The 19,646-nt window shown below is 38.1% G+C and overlaps 1 protein-coding gene across 2 annotated transcripts; it reads left to right on the top strand.

Annotated features, from left to right (window-relative positions):
- Positions 1-1,005: 1,005 nt before the first annotated feature.
- On the top strand, positions 1,006-16,311 carry cul5b (cullin 5b). 2 transcript variants are annotated; one of them, XM_030438229.1, is made up of 19 exons: positions 1,006-1,103; positions 4,716-4,825; positions 4,932-5,031; positions 5,140-5,316; positions 5,438-5,579; positions 6,691-6,836; positions 8,673-8,753; positions 9,948-10,041; positions 11,917-12,047; positions 12,208-12,315; positions 12,424-12,488; positions 12,585-12,717; positions 13,039-13,170; positions 13,286-13,409; positions 13,667-13,842; positions 14,004-14,165; positions 14,314-14,432; positions 14,870-14,993; positions 15,182-16,311. In XM_030438229.1, exons 1-19 carry the CDS (start codon positions 1,080-1,082, stop codon positions 15,374-15,376), a joined length of 2,343 nt encoding a protein of 780 aa, XP_030294089.1. In that variant the 5' UTR covers positions 1,006-1,079; the 3' UTR covers positions 15,377-16,311. The 2 variants fall into 2 exon arrangements, with proteins under 2 accessions (XP_030294089.1, XP_030294088.1); XM_030438228.1 differs by having other exon boundaries at positions 9,948-10,086.
- Positions 16,312-19,646: the final 3,335 nt, after the last annotated feature.

The following is a 19,646-nucleotide window of genomic DNA, read 5'->3' as shown; positions in this document are numbered from 1 at the left end:
GAGAAAACATTTGACCAAGACAGTCAGACAGAGAAAGAATGATAACAAACATCATACTGACTCTCAGACACTGTAACTGTCCTTGAAGAGGCATACATGTTGTTTTCTCTCCTGCGGTTTTACTCCCCATTTACTCTCTCTAGCCTGCTCACCACAACCATGACTTATTTGCAGCCTGACATATCAGAGTGTGTTTTGGCTGACAATGATATATTTAGCATAAACAACACATATTTTGTTCCAATAATCAGGACCTTTAAATCTGACTATTTCAAATGTTAAGACAATTAAAATGTGTTATTGTTTCAGATTTTTTTTATTTTTTATTTTTTGGTTTAGGTGGAAAATCTTCTGAAATAGGAAAACAGAAACATAACAGATTAAGGTTATGCGGTTTCTGTTTGGAGTTATGGAAGAAATCTTCAGATCCTTTGCTGGAGTAAAGTACTCAATTACAACTACAAGTCCTGCATTCAAAATGTTTTACTTTCTTCTAAAGTACATAATTACTATGAACAAATGTGGCCTACTTAAAGTGTCAGAAGTACTTACTAATTATACAGAGTGATGTCATTCAGAGAACTTGTTCACCGGGTGTTTTGTGTCTTATTTTGACAAATAATTACATTCAAAGTACAAGTGTAGGGAGATGGAGAAAGCCTGTAACCATAAACTCAATTACTAGCGAAGAGGAAACCAGATGAAGATATTATCAAATGTGTATTCTTAACACAATATCAATATGTATTTTTTTAATATCACAGTTATTGTGAATATCGTGAAATTGCGACACCGGAACAAAAAAAAAATCTCCCCCCGGAGATTGATTATTAAAGTATTCTGAATCTGAATCTGAGTCTGAATGATGATGATTAAATCTGTATTCAGTAGATTGAAAGTTGTAAGTGAATGAAAAAAAATAAACAACTGTGACGTTATTTACTAAATACTTGTTTTATTAATCTATCTACTGTGTACAATGAACTCAAACACTGCTGACAGTCTGTGATGTGATAAGGTTAATCTTCATCGTCCGTCTAGTTCACGCGAGATTTCACGAGAGGATAAGTTGAGGGAACATGGCGACGTCTAATTTGCTAAAGGTAGGACCCACTTCAATTCAATTATTTCTATTTAACGCTGGCGAAACTGCTTGTCACTTTGTCAGTGTGAAGTTAGCGTTTAGCTCCAACCTCAACGAACAGCACACAGGGGTCGAACACGACCGTGCTGTCAGCGTTGACTTTAGCTGGGAGCTGTTAAGTTACATCTGGCTAACATTAGCTACTTATCAGTGATTTAGCTGGCTAAATAGAGAAGCTACAACACAGCTAAATATGAAGGAAAGAGGCAGATACGATGGAGACGGAGAAACACAGACACACGTAACGTGTTCGGCATACATCGTTAGCTTAATCCACACTAAAATATGACTTACTATCTGTGTGTGCGCCGGCTAGAAATCTCCTATCATCTGTCAGTCAGTGAAACAGGAATCTGCAGCTGATCAGCCCCTTAAAACACATGCTAAAGGCTGCCAAAAGCAACTGACGGGGTACTTTCTGTGCATCGAGTGAACGTTAATCCTCACCTGCTATCTTGCTTAGTAAGCTTAGCTTGACAAGAAGCTATAGCAATGTGTTTAATTCAGCCATACTTCATATCGTCAAGCCGAGGGACAGGGGAGGTTCCATAGCTTGCAGTCAAGGGCTAATAGAAATATGGCATTGCAGTCACAGAACAAGACTTTTTGCAAGGAAAAAATAAAATCTGTGTCTGTATGCGTCTAATCTAATGTACACTATTGGCTCATGCATTGATTGCAATCCCATTTATGTTATGGTCTGTTCCTGCACACTACCAAACATGATGACAATCTCACACTCTTGAACAAATCCTGTCACTTTCATGTACTCTGGTAGAACATGATTGAATATGCCAGTTCTGCATGATTTGGAGTAACCATGTAAACTTTACACAAAAGCCTTCTGACACTCTTAAATTCAGCAAACACCCAGTGTTTAAAGGGGAACTGGTTACTAATCTTGGGTAATACCTCTCAGCCTGTGAAGCAATTGTGCCAAGGCATGGGATGATATGAAAATATAATGTTCCCATCATCCTGTTCAGCGTAACTGCCATTCGTGAAGGTGTGCTAAAATATATTGAAATCACTTTAACCTTACGTTAAACAGTGGTGTATGAATGTATGAATTACTGTGAGTTGCTTTGGACAAAAGTGTCTGCTAAATGCCCTAAATGTAAATGTTGTCTGGGAACAAATATTTGTGTTGTATTGCAGAGAGGAAACATCTTTCTAAATAATCAAGGAATCTTAAATGAGTAATCATAAAATGATTAAATACATGGTGATACCCTCATCTCCCTGTCTATCCTTCGTTTTCAATCTTAACTTGTTATGTTTTATCGCAGTCAGCTATAAAATCTTTTTTTTTTGTCCCATCCCTAGTTGACACACATATTAAACCCTTAAATTCAGCAAACATCCAGTGCTTTAAATGGGACGTAGTTACTTATCTTTGGTTATAACATTCATCTTATGAAGATAGTTTCACTATAATGTAGGGCTGCAACTAAAATGATTATTTTCATTGTCGAATAATGTATAGATTATTTTAGACTTTCTCAAATGTCTTGTTTTGACCGTAACCCAAAGATAATCAGTTTACTGTCATAGAGGAGGAAAGAAACCAGAAAATGTCAAATTGTAGAAGCTAGAAATACTGAATTTTTACCTTTTCTTATTCTTAAAAAAATCACTTGAACAGATAATCGACTAACAAAATAGTTGGCAATTAATTGAATAGTAACTGATTATGAACTTTGCCAGAGTGGTTTGGGGTTATCACAGCTTGGATTGGAAAACTACATGTATGTGACATAAAGCCAAGTCCTTTGTCGACCTGTCATGCGTTCCAGGTTCATACTATGATATATATGATTTGTATAGACTACAGGATGTTCTTAGTTATGTACATGTTACATACTGACATATCATAGCTGTTTCACATTTTGTATGTAGTTTAGTTTATTTTGTATATATCATAGTTACATCCTTTCTCTTCTTCACTACCATCCTGTACATTAGTTCAACTTTATTTATCTCGACATGCATTACAGTAGTGTTTGCAGTATCCGGTTGGATGTTAAACAGCATTTTGTTGTACTGATACTGTGTGCAATGACAAAGAGCTAAAACAGTCAGTCAATGAATTGATTCGTAGATCAAAACAATATTAATCGACAACTATTGTAAGATAATCGATTATCGTTTTTCTGGCAAACAGTTGTTTTTTTTTGTAATTTCTGATTCTTTGGGTTTTGAACTGTTGGTTGGACAGAAAATGCAATGTGAATATGTCAATTTCGACTCATCTTAGAAATTAATCAGTTAATGGAGAAATAATTGCAAATTTAACCAAAAGGCAAAATAATAGTTATTTAAAGCCTTACTATTTGTATTGTACATATTTACATTCTCCCATATCATAGCTGCTACACATTTTGTACAACATTTTGTATATTGTTTAGTTTGTTTCACAGTTACAGCTCTTCTCTTAGTCACTACCCCATTGGTCCATTATTCATTCTGCTTATTAGTTTCTTTATTTATCAATATAGTCTAATCTAATCTGAAGTACATAATTTTTGCAGTTCTATGCAAGAAATAACTATCCTTAACTTGGTTATGTTACACCTGGATGAAAAGTTAGAAGTGATGCGACGTCAGAATCCAACAAGCAGTTAAACTTCACAAAGACAAAGTAAAATGTTTCTCTGTTTGTGTAGTTCTTTTATATCCACTCACATTTAGTTTTATATTTTTTGCAGCTGGTGTGCCCTCTGTGGGACAACAGTGTGCATAAACAGCACATGAGGCCTGGAGGGTCTAACAAAAAGATTCTGTTGGTCGGCTGATTTTAATGTAAATGTTGCATTTTGGGGCTTTGCCAGAAGTCAGCACGTCTCAGCCTCTGCTGCATAATTTTTGATCTTTTCTATTTTTTATGAGGCCCTGAATCTTACTGACAGTCCAATACTGAATCACTGGGGTAATCCTTAAGATACTTTATTCCAATGACATTTTCAGTGTATAACTGCAAAAGTTAAGTTCAATCAATTAGTCAGTTAATTGGCTAATCATTTTCTGGATTCACTGATGCATCTTTTCATTGTAGAAATGTTAGGAAAGTGAAAATCACAGTCCAAGAGGAAAACTTAAGTGTGCTTGTTTTGTATGACCAAAGAGCCATAATTTAAAGATATTCAGTTTAATGTCACCTAACATAAAGAAAATGCTTACAACTCTTTTTTTATTGTGCAAACGTTCGATCAATCAATGAATAGCCCAATAAATACAAAACCACCAAAAATTATATTAAAATGTACAAACAAGATGAGTGTTGACTTCATTTCGGTTGATTTCATTTTGGCTTTCTCAAAATAAAACACTGATTTCATTACTTTCTGTTTTATTAATTTTTTGTGTTCATGTTTTAAAAAGTGGTCCAAGAAGTTTGCATTTGTTTGGAACAAGTGTAAATTCGTACAGGATAAATATGAATTTGTAATGTTAAATTGTAACTAAGCATAATATTTTATTGCTTTGGTGTTGTTTATGTTTTGAGCCTGATGTTGGTAAAAAGTCAGAGGACCAGTTTGAATCATGAACTTTACTTCTTGTCTGCTTCCAGAACAAAGGCTCCCTTCAATTTGAGGATAAATGGGACCTGATGCGTCCCATCGTGCTGAAGCTGCTTCGGCAGGAGTCCGTCACCAAACAACAGTGGTTTGACCTGTTCTCGTAAGTTTACTTTAATAGATAGGCTTTGACTTTTGGCGCCAGTATCGAAGGCAAACAGGAAAAAGGTACATTTGTGAAGAAGGATAATTCTCTTTTGTTTCCACAGAGACGTCCATGCTGTATGCCTGTGGGATGACAAAGGTCCAGCTAAGATCCACCAGGCCCTCAAAGAGGACATCCTAGATTTCATCAAACAAGCACAAGCAGTAAGACGAGGACCAGAATTTCATTTTTGTTTCAGCAAATTATTTTACAAAGCAACAAACAATTAAACTGATGCTGTCACCATCATAAACTTTGCTTTTTCTTCTCAGCGGGTGTTAAGTCACCAGGATGACACGGCGTTGCTGAAGGCCTACATCGTGGAGTGGAGGAAGTTCTTCACACAGTGCGACATCCTGCCTAAGCCTTTCTGTCAACTAGAGATCACGCTGATGGGCAAACAGGGAAGCAACAAGAAGTCCAACGTCGAGGACAGCATAGTCCGCAAGGTGAGGACGAGCAGGAGTGGACAAACTATGAGACCCAAATAATCATGTTGGGTCATTATTGTGAGTAAAACTACATTCTGATTATTTGTCTCTGTCTCTGTTCTTACTGTGGTGGCCTCAGCTGATGCTGGACACATGGAACGAGTCCATCTTCTCTAACATCAAGAACAGGCTACAGGACAGTGCCATGAAGCTGGTCCACGCTGAGAGGCTGGGAGAGGCCTTCGACTCCCAGCTGGTCATCGGAGTGCGAGAGTCCTACGGTGAGAAACGCAGTAACACAGGTCGTCTTATTGTTCACATATCTGCACTCTATAAATCTTACAGGGCCATGAGTGTATTCTGTGATCACATTCACAAGGGATCATTTATATAAGAGATATATTTTTTTTTATAAACGTTTTAATCATGACTGATTGCTTTCTCAATCTAAGATCCTTAAAAAAATCTCTTTATTGCCAGGAATGGTAATGATATTGCAAACCATTTTTGGTTGAATACATTTTGATGATCTTTATCAGAGTAGCCTCCAAACTTACTGTATTGCATGTGGCATGTAAGACAATTTCAGAGAGTTAGCTTTAGAAATATAAAAGTCATCATATATGAAATTATCGTCATAAAACTCCCAATGTTTATCATTACCTGAAAAATGGCTCTTGCTTTTGCAGTCTTCTCCTCCACATAGTCTGTCCAGCTAGCGTGGATCTTGTGATGTTTATTAGTAGGAAGTGAAGGACATTTAATTAATAACAATTGTGTCCTTCATCAGAAAAATACTTTCACAAGATGGTCGACCTTGTGGCCGAGTGATTTCAGAAGCACTCCGTGTAATCGAAAACAGCCCAACCTTTGTTGCGTGTCATCCCCCTTTCTCCACATCTCCTCTCTTTCTCTGCCATCACTATCAATCTGGCAAAACACATTTAACAAGGAACTAGTTATCTTGGCAGCAGATGTTGATACATTCCAGTGGCACCATGATTGCTTTTACTTTTACAGAAATATTTAAATAACAGCCCAAAATGTTTATTTATACTATTAGTATTTTTGTTGATGCAGTGTGCATAGGCATCTTTCTAGTGGCATGATAAAAATGTTGCTTTAAAATAGGGTTGACACGATTCTCTGAATTTAGCACCGATTTGAATTTCATCAACTTGACATAATATTTGTGGCTTTTTGCTGGTTAGGATTAGGCAAGGTCAAATAATTAAGATTCCCAAGTTCAACAAGAAACAACAGAAGATAAACGTTTCAGTTTGTTAGTATATTTGATGATTAAAATCTGTCCTGAGTAAACGTTCCTTCCAAACAAATCAAAAAAAGATCCTTGAAAAATGGTGGTGCATGTCTTTTTTTCTGTCTGAGCAGTGAACCTGTGCTCCAATCCTGACGACAAGCTGCAGATCTACAGGGACAACTTTGAGAAGGCGTATATGGATTCTACTGAGAGGTTCTACAGAACACAGGCACCTGCCTACCTTCAGCAGAATGGGGTCCAAAACTACATGAAATATGTGAGTATGAGTCATGGATGTAGTAATGGCTCTGGAAACCAAAGTTAGAGTTGTTTTGGTTATTTCTCATAAGAGATTTCTGTATTTATGTATCTGTTTTTTTCTTTTCTTTTGACTGGTTTGAAGTAGGCTGCGCCTAACAATAATTTATATTATTTATAAATCTGCCGTTTATTGTCAAGATAATCCATTAATAACAGTCTATAAAATATCAAAAAATCATGAAAAAGACTCATCACAGTTTCTAAAACCCAAAGACTTTTCATCTACTGTCATAAATGACTATGAAAGGCAGAAAATCCTCACATTTAAGAAGCAGTAACCAACAAATGTTTGAAATTATTGTTTGAAAAATTATTAACTGATTATCAAAATAGCTGATTAGTTTTCTGTTTATCGACTAATTGTTGCAGCTCTAGTTTTAAATGGGCAGGTCTTAGTTGGAAAAAAAAAGGAACATAAAAGTGTTTAGTTGCTGTCAAACATAATCTGATAACAGGAAAATTTAGTATTTAACTCCTAATAGATGTAGTAATAAGACGTTTTTGAACATGTGCTACTAATCCAAGTATTCAGGCACACAAAGAAGTAGAGCTGCAACGATTCATCAATTAGTTGACAACTACTTTGATAACTGATTATTTGATTTGAGTTATAGTTAAGTAAAGTAAACACTGGTCAACTCTTTTCACCATTTTCAGACATTTTACAGACCAGATATCTAATTGATTAATCAAGAAAGTGATGCTAATCTCATCATTCATGTACCTAAACTGAAATTTTAAAAGGGATGATACCTGAAAATGTAAGGAATATTTTACTTTTAACATGTTGCTTGATTGATGTTCTTTTCTGTTTCAAAATAGGAAAAAGCAGTGCCTTCAAGTTGAGACTAAAACACATTTTCAATAATTATTTAGTGCTAGTCTGTTGATGACATGGAAGGTCTGAAGTGCTGAGATCACAGCAATTTCGGCTCTGTGTAATCACTCCCAATCCAACCACTCTGGAGTTTGTATTCGCTGTTCCCAGCATGCTCTCTGTTCACACTGAAAGAAAACAACTCTAAGTTCTCCTCATAACAAAGATAATAGCTGCTGTCCTGCAGTTGAATTTCACAACATGAAGCAGAAACTTCAGACTTCTATCGAGGCTCCTGTTGCCTTTTCTGATGATGTTGGCAATAAACCAGCTGGATGAATCAAAAGAGAAAACAGTCAGACAGCCAGCGTGAACTGCTGATCCCATGCCTGTCTTCTTCACACTGTCTCTCTTACTCATACAGAACTGAAGCATTTTGTCAGATAACGTGCAGCAAGGGCCAGAAATGTTCGGTCCCAGACACAGTTTGATCAAACTTTATTACTTTATGTAAGTCAGTGAAACTTCAAAGAGGACTCAGGTCCTCCAGAGACCTTCTTCTGGAGGACTTTTCCACAGTCAAACCATCAAAATAATCCTAAAAACAGAATATTCTCCAGATGAATTTGGAAAATGTCCTTCTTAGAGGAGGCATCCTGGCCTGATTGTTGGCAGAGGATGAGTGAGCTTCATGCATATTTCTATGAGTTCAAACACATGTGTTGGGATCACAGTGTTTTGACATCCTTTTAGGTTCTTTTTCAGCCTTAAAAATGTCTGCACCATCAACACTGAGAGGCTTCAAATCTCCTCAGCTACTTACCCTGAGAACTTGCCTCTCCTCTGGGGTTTGATGCACAACAGAAAAAAATACTGTTCATTGTGTATGTAATGCTTTTTGAGATGCTGTTTGGTATTTTGTATGAAAAAAATGTTTTAAATATATGTGTATATATTGGTGTGCATTTTCACCAGGCTGACTCTAAGCTGAGGGAAGAGGAGAAGCGTGCACTGAGATATCTGGAGACGAGACGTGACTGTAACTCTGTCCAAGCTGTGAGTATTACACACAAGTATAATGGAGTATTTTATTGGTGTATCAAATTATTATACTGCAATATTACTGTATACTATATCATGTTGTAATATTGTGAAAATATCTTGTATTGCATCATATATTACATGATATGTTGATATTGTAATTAAAAAACAGTAATCATACTTTTTATTATTCTGGTTTCATATTAATCTTGCATACATTCAACACTTCTACAGTTAAGTTGATAGAAAACCAGCCGTGGAGCCACAGTGTTGGCCACTATTTTTCACACAACGGTGCAGCTCCATTGTTTTGTTTTGCAATTTTATAAAATTAACACATCCGTTGCTTCACTTCCCACATTTATGGTCTTTTTTTTATTACTCCGCCAAGGAGCTTATGTTTTGTTCCGTCCCTGTTTGGTGGTTGATTGATTGGTTTTGTCAGAAGGATTACACAGTTTTCATATTTTGTTTTTTCAGGAGGGCCCAGCATATTATGTCCTGTTTATGCTATTTCACACCATTTTACACTTATTACCGCACATTACAGAAATGTTTACATTCATTTTTTTTTTTACTTCAATAGCAACTTGTATGTATTTTTTTATATAAAAAGAAAAGTTTAACATTTTGTGATTATTTGTTATTGTGAGTATTTATTTCTTGCCCACGGATGATAGATATCAGTCTCATGTCTGTGCAATGGAATACATTTTTTTTTGTTTGTTTAATCTGTACACAAACTGTAATGAAGACATTTCAGTTTATGGTTTCAGAGGGAGTAACTTGCGGTAAACTTTCTTGGTAAACACTAAACAGTCAGGCGTGGTGACTGTATGCAGCTCCTTGGATTGTAGTCATGTTGAGGTTGCCAGGTTTGATTTGTTGATACGTTTGACACTGATCATGTCTTTACAACCCAGACAAAACCTGTGCTCACAGTCTGTATTTTGCAACCTGAGCTGTAGCTGGTGAATGGATAAACATTCTTCGGGAATAATTACAACATTGCCGTCTTTTGCTTTTCTGTTTGTGAGCAGCTCAAACAAATCAGACTTGATATTTGTATCGATCATATCATCTCAATCCTGAAATAAGAAAACAGAACACATTTCTGAAAGTGTTTATTTTTTAAATTGTGTTTTGATGCTCTACACATATCTCTCATGTGTGTCTACTGTATTGTTCTCCCTTTGTTTATCTTCCCAGTTAATGGAGTGCTGCGTCAATGCACTGGTAACATCTTTCAAGGAGACCATCTTAGCCGAGTGTCCAGGCATGATCAAACGAAATGAGACAGAGAGTGAGTACGGCAGGACCGCTCCCACCAAAGGCTCAGCCAGCTCAGGTTTGCACCAGGAAATAGCCCTGACCAAACCTTCTTGTCCAGCGTCTGAACACCTGTACAACATCCATGTGTGCTGTCGCCTCTCCTCTTGAATCAGTGTGTGATGATACAGTTAGGATAGTTGGGGAATATCCTTGCTTAACAGGACAGAAAGGTACTCCTTTAAACAAAACCTTCCTGAGAATCAGCACGTTTTTATGTTTTCTTTAGTTTCAAAGTCATCCAGTGATAGTTGTCTCCACATCCATGAGTCCAAACAGGAACTGCTAAAGATAATTCCATGCCAATTTGACAAAATGTAAACAAATATAGTTTAAAATGATATGAATAAGATGAAGCACAAAGCTAACTAACTGACTGCAATGCAATGTTTTAGATCCTGTGTACATCCCTCAAAGCCCCCAAATTATGGGAACTGTATTTCATGAACTGTAGATAATGTCCAACAGAGAAGAGAGACAAATCATAACATCAGCCAATGATATCAAAATACGTTAATATGAACTTTTTCATGCTTCACTATCATTACTTTTTGAGATTACTAAGGCTCAAAATATCCCATCAGACACTGTGAAAGGTTGTATGTCATTTTGGACTCAATGTGAGGGGTATAAAAAAAAAATCTACAAGCTATTTCCCTGGGAACTCTTGGAACTCTGATAGATGTTTATATTCTCAGTCACATTATGATGTTTGAGAGGGTTTATAGTTGACTAGAGAGACCGCAAGTCTTTTCAAACATCTTTTTATATTTAACTAAAGAAGCTCAAGCTCTTAAAAGTTGTCTAAACACAAGACATTTTCCAAGAACTTTCCCTGAATAAATAGAAATAAAGAGTCCAACCAATGTTATCAGCTGATATCAGCCTATCATAGATATATCAGTATGGCCTTATGCTTCCTTATATGTGTAGATATGAAAACTTTCTTTTTACATATTACCATTCAGAAAAAGATCCTGGGGGGAACTAAATTCCCAGTTTGCCGTTTTAATGCACTGATGTCCTTTTAGACCAAGTTTAATGTTAAACACTACAATATCCTGCCTCCATTACATACATTATCCTTATTAGTGTTTGGTAGCCAAATTTGAGGGAAAATTACCAAAAACTTATGTTTATCAGCAGATATATTGACATGGGAATGTTTTACTTCCAATTATCGGTATCAGCATTGACAGCCAAGAGTATCGGTCAGGCTTTGAATACAATACAGTTTAAAATGTACAGATCCTCAGAATCCACACAGGCATCCTAAAATGCTTTTGTAATGTGGATGCTTCAAATGTAAAATACAACAATGAATTATATTATGAGTTGATTAGATTTTACATATACTGAAGAACTTTTTTTCTATAATTGAGAAATCTGCTCTGTGCCAGGGCTGCTTAAACCACCTCATTACTTTTTAGTGTGTGTGTGTGTGTGTGTGTGTGTGTGTGTGTGTGTGTGTGTGTGTGTGTGTGTGTGTGTGTGTGTGTGTGTGTGTGTGTGTGTGCTCATGCGGTTTGATTGAGCAAATGGATAAATGGCGTCCACAATAATGGATTTTAAAGTAGCTCATCTTCTGCTAGCTCCCAAATAGAAGCTTATTATTCAGTATGTGAGGTCAAATCCAGAGTATGGAGTTAGTTTGTGCTAATGCTAATGATTATCTTCATTATTTAGTATCTATTGTTTCCATTTAATCTACACAAATAATAAACATTAATTTCATGTAGCACCAGAATCAGCTTTTTTTTGCACCTTTATCGTCTTTAGGTTTGATTACAGTGACTGCGACTTTACTGTGGACTGAAAAGTGGTAATGTTGGTTCTCTCTCCATCACAGAGCTCCATCTGATGTTCTCTCTCATGGACAAAGTGCCCAGCGGCATTGAGCCAATGCTGAAGGACCTGGAGGAGCATATCATGAGCGCTGGCCTGGCTGATATGGTGGCCTCTGCGGAGACGATCACCTCTGTGAGTACTTGTGCTTGTATACTGATCCAGTGTGGGGGTGTTAACGGTTCAGTCGTCCTGATGTCAGTGAATAATTCCAGTTTATTAAGTCTTACTTTCAGGGTTTTCTGACAACCTTGTTCTCACCAAAGTAAGTTGCATCATCTGTTCATTGTTGCAGGACTCAGAGAAATATGTGGAGCAGCTGCTCACCTTGTTTAACCGCTTCAGTCGACTAGTGAAAGAAGCCTTTCAGGATGACCCGCGCTTCCTGACAGCGAGAGACAAAGTGAGCTCAAATTTTACTAACATGTCCTTTAACAACATGCTGTCAACGTGGGACAGACCTGTCAGAAGACGTTCTTAAACTGACTGACGTCCTGTTTTTTCTTTACAGGCGTATAAAGCTGTTGTGAATGATGCCACTATATTTAAATTGGAACTTCCCCTGAAACAGAAAGGGTGAGAGATGCTTCATGTGTGACATTCAGTTTTTACTTTGGATGATAAAGACAGTAAATGTCTGACTGCGTTAGTTTTCATCACCTGTGTTCACAGGGTCGGTCTGAAAACTCAACCAGAGTCCAAGTGTCCAGAGCTGCTGGCCAACTACTGTGACATGCTCCTGAGGAAGACCCCGCTGAGCAAGAAGCTCACGTCTGAGGAGATCGAGGCCAAGCTCAAGGAAGTTGTGAGTTTGGGTTTTTATTTGATTCCTTCATAAGCCCCGTGGTCATCTTTGGAACTGGCAATTCACAAATTCAACCTCGATTTGAATTTGGGAGATTATTTACGCAGAGTTCAATCTTCAGTTAAAACATTTGCAGACTGAGTTGAACAGTGTGTGTGGATCTAAAGAATGTTTTGTAGATAATTCCATGTATTCAGTACACAAAAAACTAAAGGAAAATTTCCAGAAGTCCAGAAAAAACCTGCGGCACTTGAGGCAGGCAAACAAGCCTCCCTTGACTTTTAATGTGGGCGTCAGTGATCATCTGTGTACTCTTTGCAGCTGTTGGTTCTGAAGTACGTCCAGAACAAGGACGTGTTCATGCGCTACCACAAAGCCCACCTGACCCGTCGACTCATCCTGGACATCTCTGCAGACAGCGAGATAGAGGAGAACATGGTGGAGTGGCTCAGGGTAATTCAACTGTACTTAATTTTTACTGATGCGAAAAGCTGTTTATATTTTGTATCAGAGGTAGTTTTTCTTCACCTCTGAATCTGTTATCCTGTGATATCATGTTTCCTGACAGGAAGTAGGGATGCCAGCTGATTATGTCAACAAACTGGCCAGGATGTTTCAGGACATCAAGGTGTCGGAGGACCTCAACCAGTCATTCAAAGAAATGCATAAACACAACAAGCTCGCTTTACCAGGTGAGAAGAAGATGTTAAGTGATAAAGTCTGCATATTTGAGGAGCTAGAACCAGTAAATATTTGGCATATTTACTGTATAAATCTCTTGACAGTTATTTGTTGACAAAACTGGACAGAACTTTAATGTTAGATTTACACATGTATGTCCATTTTGTATAGTATTTGTATATTTTGTAAGTCATTTTCCACCATTTTAAGACATTTTAAGTCATGATGTCAATCAGTGACTAAGATGTGTTTGAATGTTCCTCTGCAGCCGACTCAGTCAACATAAAGATCCTGAATGCTGGAGCGTGGTCGAGGAGCAGCGAGAAGGTTTTTGTCTCTCTGCCCACAGAGCTGGAAGATTTGATACCAGAGGTAGAAGACTTTTATAAGAAGAACCACAGCGGCAGGAAGCTTCACTGGCACCACCTCATGTCCAACGGCATTGTGAGTTTAACAGATCTGTACAGAGAAACACAATCATGCTATGATTAACTTGAAAAGATATGCAAATGGCTTCACCTTCAGACTTTTGTTGTTGTGAATAGCTTAAGTGAGTAGCTTGTTGTAGCCGTGGAATGGGACCCAACAAAGTGTTATTTCTTCAGATAACCTTTAAGAACGAAGTGGGCCAGTATGACCTGGAGGTGACCACCTTCCAGCTGGCGGTGCTGTTTGCCTGGAACCAGAGGCCCAGAGAGAGGATCAGCTTTGAAAACCTCAAGTTAGCCACTGAGCTGCCGGACGCTGAGCTGCGACGCACACTCTGGGTAAATCTTCGTGAATAAGAGATGTAGTAATTGCAGTGCTGTTAGTTTAGAGTTTTATATTCGCGGTACCTTGTTCTTTATCAGTTTCATTGATCTGATTGTTTTTGCTGCTTCCGTCTGAACCATTATGCCTTCCTCACTCTCCCAGTCTCTGGTGGCGTTTCCCAAACTCAAGAGGCAGGTGTTGTCGTACGACCCAGCGGTGTCTTCACCCAAAGACTTCGCAGAGGGAACACTATTCTACGTCAACCAGGAGTTTTCTCTCATGTAAGGAAACACGTTCATGCACTTTTTTTTTGCTTCAAGCTGAATGAGAAGATTAATTGCACTCTCATGTCAGCGCTAAGGTTGGTACCTTTGATAATATCAAACTTACCAAAGCTATAAAAACAATATCTAGAGGTAGATTTTAAAAAGAGAAAAAATATGTCTTGCACTTTTCTTTCCTTTTTGCAGTGGCATTGAAAGAGTACCTTTCTTTTTTTAACTAGTTTCAAAATGTCATACTCTGGTGTCATGACTTCCGACAGCGCCAAAGCTTGCAGCTGCTTGGTTGAGCCTAGCTTAGCATTAAGACTGGAAACTGCGGGAAACACCTAGCATGCTAACAAATTTTCACTTAAGATTTTTGTAAATATTGAAAAGAAATTGTAGATGCTCATTGTACATTGACTCATTGTGTGTGTTTATAATGAACTTTACAGAAAAAACTCCAAGGTTCAGAAAAGGGGAAAGATTAACCTGATTGGTCGGCTGCAACTCACCACAGAGCGGATGAGAGAGGAGGAGAATGAGGGCATCGTCCAGCTCAGGATACTGAGAACGCAGGTATGGAGAGGAGCTAGCAGCAGGCTGGCTGGAGATACTGCTGGTTATGTAACATCACCTGCTGTGAATAAACGGTTTCACCTTCCATCTCCCATCATGGAGCTTCAGCTGAAACCTGTGGTGATGTTTGTCTGACCCACCTGTCTTATGTGTTGTTTTCACACTGTTCTGTTTCTCATGTTTCCCAGGAGGCCATCATTCAGATCATGAAGATGAGGAAGCGCATCAACAACGCCCAGCTGCAGACGGAGCTGGTGGAGATCCTAAAGAACATGTTTTTACCACAGAAGAAGATGATCAAGGAGCAGATCGAGTGGCTGATAGATCACAAGTACATAAAGCGGGATGAGACCGATATTAACACCTTCATCTACATGGCATAGCACGGCACGTCAGGACGCCTCGTGTTGACTTTTCAGTGGATCAGGCCTGATGGACACTAGGATACTTCCAGGCTCCCCGTCCTCTATTTAAAAAGAAAAAAATCCAATCTTGTGCAGGGAGGCATGAATCTAAGACTGAGACCTACCTATTTAAAAAAAAAAAAATAAGTGGAACTTCCTGCCTTAAAGTTGTACAAAGAAAAAAAAAGTTGCAGTGGGAGTCTTCACCAAGTGGTTATACCTGTTTTTAGTTGGAGGGGTTTACTTGCTGTCCAGATGACAGATGTCCAGATGTTTTTGATGCCATGGTGGTTGTCTGGGCAGCTACTACAACTACGCTCCTGCTCAATGATGCTTGTGCAAGTCTAAAAGGCGTGCTGACAGGAAAAGCTGAGGAACTTTGGACTGCAGATATTTCAGATCCAGTTTTAATCCACGTCAAGCCCCAGAGCATCTGAACCTCTTCACTGCTGCTTTAACCAGCTAGCTGGATTGTCGCGGGGGCCCTGAAGCTGCCGTGACTCTCTGCAGTCATAGTTAAAGTGATCAAACACTTAATCCGGACATTCAGTGTATAAAGAGCCAGATAAGCACTTCACAGTTTGCAGGACTGAACCAGACAGAAACTCCAAACCCCATCAAGCCTCTGTCCCTTGGTAAAAAAGGAGAATGTGAGGGGAAAGAAAATTAGCATATTGCTATAATCCAGAATCCATTTCCCTCTATCAGATGTACCCAGGGACAGAGGTGAGGTTGGAGTGTGACGGGAGCTCAGATCATGTCTGTGACAGCTCTCTTTTCTGCAGGAAGCCTGGGAGAAGAGGCTGAGGTCAGTATTACACATGGTAAATACTACAATTCAAAGGTATAGGAGAGTGTACCATGAGATGTGAATAATGAAATGATTAAATAAACAGCACCTTATTATAAAACAACACGCAGGCCTGTCATTCATTCTAGCTCTTGAAAACAATTCCCCAGAGTCTGTTCTTTTGTTTTGTTTGTCTGCATATAAATGAAATGATGAATGTTTATTGAAGTACTGATGAAAGTTTTCAAGTTTAACTGCTGTATACTATATACTGCTGGAAAGTAGCAGAGTCCTGTTTGTAAGAGGCATATACTGTTGAGAGAAAATGGAACTGTTCAGATGTAGTCCATCGGTCCTGAGAGAGGTGAACCTGCAGGGAATCATTTGCAGTCTTTTTGTTTTGGTCACTTACCAAAGCTTGTGATGGCTGGAAAAAAGATCATTTAGTAAATCAAGAGCCCATCGTGGCCCAGAGTAAGTCTGTCAACTCACTGAAAGTCTGTGCAGGGAGGACGGCCAAACACATGTAGCTGATCATGGGGGGCCTTTTACATTATTGTGAACAGTCAGCACGGGCCTTCTCCCTCTTGCACAATTCTGTTCCTCATCCCATTAATTAAATGAATGGTTATTTCTACCAGCAGGTGGTTCAGAGGTGAACAGTAACCACATCAGCTGTTACCCTCAGAGACAAAGAGCTCCGTCAGTGAAGTATTCAACCATTTTGACTTCCGCTGTGGTGCTAATTCTAATGATGGGAAGTACTTTATCCCTCATAAATGCACAAAATGATTAATGCCCCTACCTGTTTACCCCAAGATGAATATAAAAACTGACATGAAGACATTTTTTCATAATTCTCCTCTTTCAAAACGATGGGGCCTTATTTGTAAAATGGACTTGGAATCAGATTTGAGCTTAAGTATCAATCAAGCAGAAAACCCTTCTTACTAGAAGAAATACTACTTACTAAAATTAACCTCCTGACTAGAAGAAAAGTGAGAAGATCACTCTCACTCTCACTCTCAGTCATTAGGATATATCCTCTGGTGACCTTGATTATTTGTACCAAATCTCTTAGTAAGCCATTTGGCAGTGTTCCAAATCTCAATCAAATATTCAACTCAAGACTTCCTGATTAGAGGAAAAGCCAGAAGATCATTAAAGTCAATTAGGTTCATCATCTGGGGACCGAAAATGTCTGTTCAAAATGTCAAGGCAATCCATGAGGTGGTTGTCCAGATTTAAAGCAAAATTTTAAAAAAATGCAAACCTCATGGTGAACTGCTGACTAGAGGGACAAGTCAAGAGCATCAGTAGAGCCAGTAAGGTTCATGTTCTGTGTACCATGAATGTCCACAAAATTGTGTGCCAATTTATCTTCTACACTTACATACAGTATGTAACTGAGTTGGGGAAACTTTGGCACTAGAGAGTGACAGAAAGAAAGAAAGTCGGGAGATTACTGGAGTATTAGCATTAGGTTTTATCCTCTTGAGACTGTGAATATCTGCATTAAATTAATGGCTATGAAGTGGTTGTCCAGATCTCAGGCAAAACCTCAATTTAGGACTTCCTGACAAAAAGAAAAGTGAGAAGAGCCTCAAGTCAATGGGGTTCCTCCTCTGAGGACCATGAATATCTGTATAAAGTTTTGTGCCAATTCATTCAAAGGAGATCTTGAATGTCTATCTGATCTCATGGCATCCAATGTTTGATTAGTGGCCACATGTCGATCAAAACCAAAAAAACAAATGAAATCATGGTCACGTCCTGACTAGCGGAAGTCAAAAGATCACTAGAGTTAGGAGGATTCATCCAATTATTGCCAATTATTTTGCTTCATTTAGATATTTCACTGAATAAGAGAAAACTTTGACCCGGTGGTGGTTTTAAACAAAACCTCAGGAGTTACTGGTATATTAGCATTAGCATTAAGATTCATCCTTTGGAGATTATGAATATCGTACCCGATCTCATGGCAATCCATGTCGCTGTTGTCCAGATATCACTCTAAACTGAAAATGTCAACCTCAGGAACAGTGGGGAGACCATTATAGTCATTAGCAGTAATATTAGCATTAGCTTTAGGACTCATCTTCAGGCAACCTTGAATATAGTAACCGTCCATAGGCAAGTCTTCTAGATCTCACCAAAACTTCACTGAAACTTATGACCTCTTGACGAGAGGAAAAGTCAGAAGATCACTAGAGTCAGTAGGATTCATCCTCTGGGTACCATGAATGTACGTAGAATATTTCATGACAATCAATCCTGATGTTTCAGTTTGGACCAATAAGCATTGCTGTTCCTGGATTAGAGCTATGCTACTAATGATAACCAGTTGAGATGATCTGAAAAGCAACAAATCACTTGAATAAAGCGCAATGAAAATTAAATCAAAGAAACAGCGGTGAATCGTATGTCGTCACCATGACCGTTTAAGATTTAGGGCTCCTACCTCACCAATCCTGGGGTTCCATCGCCATGCTCCACCAACAGAGCTGCAGAGAGGCGGTGCATCTTTATTAAAACTAATAGTTTATTCATATGTTTTATGATCCTCTTCTTCATGGAGACAGGAGGAACATTACTGATGGCTGACCAGTAGATGGCACCAGAGCAATGCTCTGAAGTGTTCAATAAAACTGATTTATTCCCCTCTCTGTCTCTGTCCTTTTTCTTTTTTTAAGCCACAGAGAAGAAATTTGCCTCACTGTATGTTTGAGTCGACTCTTCGAGAAAAGGTCAGCGTTGAGGTCATAAGAAAGCTATGAATATGGATTTTCTGTCAGGACTGTTAGAAGGATTCACTTGTTGTCAGTCGATATCGTTACACAGATTCCCATTTATCAATACATTGGTCTGCAGCAACAAAACATTCAGTACTGTCCACCTCCCATATGATTGATGTGATTCAGTTTTATTGATTGCATTTTCATTGTAGAACTGTTCAATATCATATTTTTTGTAAATGTGAAACCATCAGCCTGAAACAACACATGTATGCATTGTTATTTTTCTCCATATAAAGTAATTTTTACTTCTGATACCTTTAAAGTTACATGGTTAACTTTTACGGTTAGTATTTTCAGCGATGAAATGTAAGGAACTAAGTAAGTACTCAAGTATCGTAGTTAAGTACAGTTTTTAGGTACTTTAAGTATTTCCAGTTTCTGCTTCTTTGTACTTTCACTCTAGTTACTAATTACTTTGAAGATTACATGCTGCATCAAAGCCCAATTAGCACACATTTTATTTATTTATTTTATCTTCAACCGAATCCAAAAAACGCAAACAACACAGATTCTGATCATTTAGACATTTAGACTGATTTGGGATCCAATAATCATCCGACCTGTATTATACAATATACACCTACATTCATTTATTTTTATCTGTACTTAAGATACTTTTAATTAACTTTAAGACACAAAGTCAGAAGTTCAAAAGTCAAAA

Source organism: Sparus aurata, chromosome 13 (genome assembly GCF_900880675.1).
Source record: "Sparus aurata chromosome 13, fSpaAur1.1, whole genome shotgun sequence".
Taxonomy (NCBI): Eukaryota; Metazoa; Chordata; class Actinopteri; order Spariformes; family Sparidae; genus Sparus; species Sparus aurata.
This window is presented reverse-complemented; position numbering and strand designations above follow the sequence as displayed.